Below are 5,075 nucleotides of genomic sequence, written 5' to 3'. Positions count from 1 at the left end.
GAAAGAAAGAAAGAAAGAAAGAAAGAAAGAAAGAAAGAAAGAAAGAAAGAAAGAAAGAAAGAAAGAAAGAAAAGAAAAATGGGTGGGGGCTAAGACGGGGAAGAGGCTGCTATTGCTAGCCTCTGGGGTCTACATTTTGTATTTCGCTGACAGCCCAGGGCCGCTCCAAAGCCCGCCGCACAGCCAATGGGCAGCGGTGATTTATGGAGCTGACTAACGCGCGCTGAATGCGGCCTGTCAGAGCGCTGTGAATGGCTTCCCTTCGCCGCACAAGCCCCGGCTTTGTGTTGCTAAGCGATTAGAGCAGATGTAATGAGATTTTGCCCAATCCTCGCTTTGCCCTTTCCTAGCTTCGGCAAAATTGTGTGTGTGTGTTTTTGTGAATTTTTCGAGTTTGCCTTCACATTGTGGCAAACAACGACTAACTTTGCCTCGAGTTTAACGAGACTGGGTATTTCCCATTCAGAAGTGAGTAAAAGAACACCTGTCTTCACAGGAGAAGGAAAAAAAAAATCCCCTTTTGTGGGGGCTGAAACATTATCCTAATGTTATATTCATAGCCATAAGTGACTTGCTACTTTCTTTGCATACCTTATCTGGACACTTGCAAAGGAGATAAATTAAAGGAAAGAGAAATGGAGAGTGGGGGTGGAGCCCATTTCTGGTCCTCCAAATGAGAAGATAAAAATAAAAGCAGACATCACAAAAGCATTACTTCTCTCAAGTAAGCTCTAAATTGGCCCACTGCAGGCAGAAAGTCCGATTATTTATGGCGATGAGGAATTTACTGATTTTTTTCCCTTAATTACGCTCATCTCTTTGAAAGGGACTGAAGCCTCAATGTGCATTCTATAGAGGGTCATTTAGCAAAATGACATCAGACGCTGTGGCGTGCTCCGCGCATCGTGGCTTTAAAAAATGATTATTCTGTGCCACTAAATGGTATAGATGTACCAACACAGACTAGATTTTTAACTCTGGAAGACGTGCTGGCTACCCGTTCTTTGTTGGGTTTTGTAAGATGCATTTTGCGCTCGGCTTTCCGCTTGGCTGGAGACACGCAAACTGAATCTGCAAGTAATGCAGGCAGCGAGCGAGGAGCCGGCGAGAGGCCGAGTAGGATTCTAATCACGTCCTTGCTAACTGACAAGAAGCAAGCCAGCCAAAAACCCACCAATTTCTTTTTGAATCTTGGTAATTGGGTACTTTTATACGCAGCTCACGCTATTCGGATAGAGTCACAAGCTTAGATAGACCAGTGTCTCAAAGCGACCACACATTTCTAATGCGTTTTTTAAAATTAAAATCTCAATCCGTCTGGAATGAATTCATATGATATCTGCCTTTTACTTAAAATCAATATGGCAAGTATGTGTACTGGAGAAAATGAGTAGAAAATGTGTGCCTGGAAGTGAGGGAAGAGAAACACACTCACCACTAGGAGCTTGAATGTGGAGAGGGGTGCCTCTCCAACCCCCATCCCAGAACCACCATTCTCCCCACTCAGACCTAGTCTCCATTATTTCATCCAGTCCTACCATAGTTTCACATGGAGAAACTCAGAATGGAGTTGAGAATTGGAAAATGGTGGAGCACCCTCTCTTTCTGGTTCACTTTTTGGGGGGATTTTAAATTTTGATCAAAGGATAATGCAGCCATCAATCATCATCTTATTCTTTTGGTGAGCGTGTACATTTGCGCACAGGATAGAAAGAAAACATATATACATGTACACACACACACACACACACACACACATCCATCATAAAGTCACCATTTGGATGGGACAGGCCGTGGCACTTATCATTGTCCTTTCTGCCACTTAGCATGTTTTGCAACATTTTCTTCTCCACCCACCTCTTCCCTTTGACATTTTCATAAAACTGAACTAGGGGCACCAGAGTCAAAGAAAGCTTAGAGGCAGCTGATTATTTTCATTTTAAAAAAAGGAAAAAGGTTTTATTACGAAACTAGTTTGTATAAAACAGGGTTATACATATTTTTGTAAGTTTGTAATAAAACAGTAAGGAAAAAAAAAGGCAGTAATAGGAATCTCCAAAAGGCAACCTATCAAAACCAACTGGCTGCCACTTTGAGTTTGGACAGTAGCTGCATAAACTTTGTTCTTCTTGAACAGTATTTAATAACATCATTAATACATTAACAACATTTCTATAAAGTAAGACACATTGGTGCTGAAGTACAACTGGTGGCCTCTTGATCTCACCTATGAGGAGAGTTCTTTACAAAACCACATAGGGAAAATGGCAGTTGTAAGGTGAACTACACATCTAAAATATGCAGAGGTAATAGCATTACATGTTAAAGTATCAAGATATACACATTTTAAACCATTTGTACAAAACTTCTATAAATTTTTCTCTCTCTTTCTCTCTTATGTACAAAAATATCTTAATATATCCCCAAACTGGTTAGGATAGATACAAATAGATTTTTTATAATAAAAAATTCACAAAAGATTGGAAGCATTCTATAATGAAAATGGTAGAAAAGACAGTGTGAGGGAAGCCATGGGGTTTGGGAATCCGGCCCTGGAGGAGAAGCAGGGTTTCAAAGGGCTGAGAATAGCATAGTTTCACTGTAAACCAATGTCTACAGCTTACTGGGGCAGGGGCTACTGAGACCAAAGACACCAACTCGTTTCTAGAGGGCTAAGAACTGCACTTTGAGAGAGGGCAGGGAGGTGAAGGGACCCGAGCAAGAGCTTTCAGCTGTGCGTGTTAGAGGTGGTGGGAGTTACTAGAATGCCTGTGCTGCTCCCTTCTGCCAGGAGCCCACTGCTTTTGCACACAAGCTGCATTTTGCGCGTTGACTCAGGTCCCAGTTGCTCTTCATATCTCCGTGAATGATTGGAGTGCAAAGATACTGTTCTGAGCGCTTCCCGTTTTCTGAAAGCCATGTTTCTCAGGCATGCCTCGCTTAGTTGGCGTTGGGGTTGGTTGACTGTTTTCGTTTTTTTCTTCTTCCCTTTTCTTCTTCTTTTTCTTTTCTCCCCCTCCCAACGCCACTGATGAGAAAGCACTAAAGATGCAGGTTGTGCGATCACCCTATAACATAAGGAAAATAACAGGAGAGGTTAACTGGAACGCGTAGGTTAGTGGTAGGGGGAGATGGAGGTCTGGGGAAAGAATCTGTCAGGTAGACGTCTCTTTTGACATGTCCCAGTATTCGGTTCACCAGTATCTCTGCACCTCACTACTACCCTTCACTCCTTGGAGACCTGGGCCTTTCAAAGCCATTTTCAGAGGCCAGTGCTGAAACTAACAAACTAGGACTTGAAATCGACCAACTTTCACAAATCCTTTAAATAAAAATTCCCTCATCTCCTTGGAGACATCCGCACTTCCACAGGCACTCAGAGGGAGGACTAAGGCAAGAATACCCCTCCCCCGCCCGCCCCCAAATGCAACCTACCTGCTTCCAAAGTCCTTTCGCACCAGGGCCTGATCAGGCCAGCCCCTCAGAACCAGTTGGTGAAGTCGAGCAGCTCCTGCTCCTCGGGGCTGAGCGGGTCGTAAGAGCCCTCGTCCGAGGAGTAGGATGAGACCGGCGAGCCGGCCATGGAGTTCAAGTCGTTGGAGTAGTTGGGGGAGATGGTGGGCGACAGGACGCCAGCCTGGAAGGCGGCGCTCACCGCGTCATGCTCATCCAGCAGCTGCTGCAGGGCGCGAATGTACTCGACGGCAGAGCGCAGTGTCTCCACCTTACTCATCTTCTTGTTGGCCGCGCCGTTGGGGACGTGCTCCCGAAGGGTGGCAAAGCCCAGGTTAACCAACTTGACGCGGTTGCGCTCGCGCTCGTTGCGGCGCGCCACGGCGGCCGGCTGCTGCTGCGGCAGGCTGTAGCCAAAGCCGCTGAAGTTGAGCCGGCGTTTGCAGCGCATCAGTTCGGGCGAAGACGAGCGCTGTCGCTTGACTTGCTTGGGCGCTGACTTGTGACCGCCCCCTGAGGGCTGGCCGTCGGCCGCCGGTCTCAGCTGAGGCGCCTGCTGCTGTTGCTGCTGCTGCTGCTGCTGCTGCGCGCTCTGCGCCGCCGCTGCGGCTGCCGCGGCCGCCGCGGCTGCTGCGGTGGCAAAGAAACAGGCTGCGGGCGGCAGGAAGGGCTGCTGGGGCTGCGGCTGGGGCTGCGGCTGGGGCTGCTGGCCGGCGCCGCCGCTCTCCATCTTGGCAGAGCTTTCCATGCGCAGCGGCGGCCAAGGAGTCGCGGAATCAGAGCGAGCGGGGACGCGAGGTGCGGGGCGCGCGAGGGTGACACAGAGAGGACTTGGGTACAGGAACAGAGAGGGAAAGAAGAGGAAAGATGAAACGGGAGCCCTGAGGGAAGTTAAAAAATATATACAAAATCCCCGGGAGACTTCTTAGAGTGGGAGCAAAGAAGGTGAAAATGCTTTTTCTCCTCCCTGTACGTCGCCTCCTCCTCCCTCCCCTCCTCCCTTCGCGGGTTGGCTTCGGGAGCCTCGCGTGGCGCTCGCGTGTGAGGCTGCCGCTGGCGCCTTCTTGTTTCTAAGAAAAAAAAAAAAAGCAGAAGCAGCAGCAAAAGTCAGAGCTGAGCGCGCTCTGCCGCGTCTCGCGTTCCTCTCCTACTAAGGCTGCACTCTCTTGCGCCGGGTCTCGGTCTCTCCAGCCGTGGCTCAGGCTGTTTTTATTATTTTGTTAACTCCCTTTCTTTCTGATTTCCTTCTTTCACTCGCCCTCCCTGGCCGGATCCCTGTCGGTGCACCTTCCACGTTCCCTGGCCAGAAGTGAGAGAGTGCTGGGCGGCCGGAGTGCGTCCGCCTTTTCAATGGGACACCCAGCCCCACGCGCAGCCCTGGCCCCGCCTCGCCCCCCACTCCCCGCTGCTGCAGCGAGCGGCTGCAGCCCCCACTCCCCCCTCCTCTTATCTTCTCCTCCCACCCACTCCCTAAACTCCCCCTCCTCCTCTCCTCTCCCCCCTCCCGTTCCTTTCTCCCGCTCCTTGCAAACTCTCCATTCAGCTGGGTTTGTTGTTGCAGTGCGTGCGCCTGGCGCGTGCCGGACTCCCGGCTGAATAAACAGGCGGCGCGCTCGGGGCGG

General features: G+C 49.7%; 1 protein-coding gene across 1 annotated transcript; it reads right to left on the bottom strand.

The window, feature by feature from the left end:
- Positions 1–1,931: 1,931 nt before the first annotated feature.
- On the bottom strand, positions 1,932–4,799 carry ASCL1 (achaete-scute family bHLH transcription factor 1). Its single transcript, XM_011935083.1, has 2 exons — positions 3,436–4,799; positions 1,932–3,068 (listed from the first exon to the last, which is right to left on the bottom strand). The coding sequence occupies exon 1, from the start codon at positions 4,199–4,201 to the stop codon at positions 3,482–3,484; it is 720 nt and encodes a 239-aa protein (XP_011790473.1). The 5' UTR covers positions 4,202–4,799; the 3' UTR covers positions 1,932–3,068; positions 3,436–3,481.
- Positions 4,800–5,075: the final 276 nt, after the last annotated feature.

The sequence above is a fragment of the Colobus angolensis genome, unplaced genomic scaffold, assembly GCF_000951035.1.
Source record: "Colobus angolensis palliatus isolate OR3802 unplaced genomic scaffold, Cang.pa_1.0 Scaffold10, whole genome shotgun sequence".
Lineage (NCBI taxonomy): Eukaryota > Metazoa > Chordata > Mammalia > Primates > Cercopithecidae > Colobus > Colobus angolensis.
Note: the sequence above shows the minus strand (reverse complement) of the source record. Positions and strands in the feature narration are given on the sequence as shown.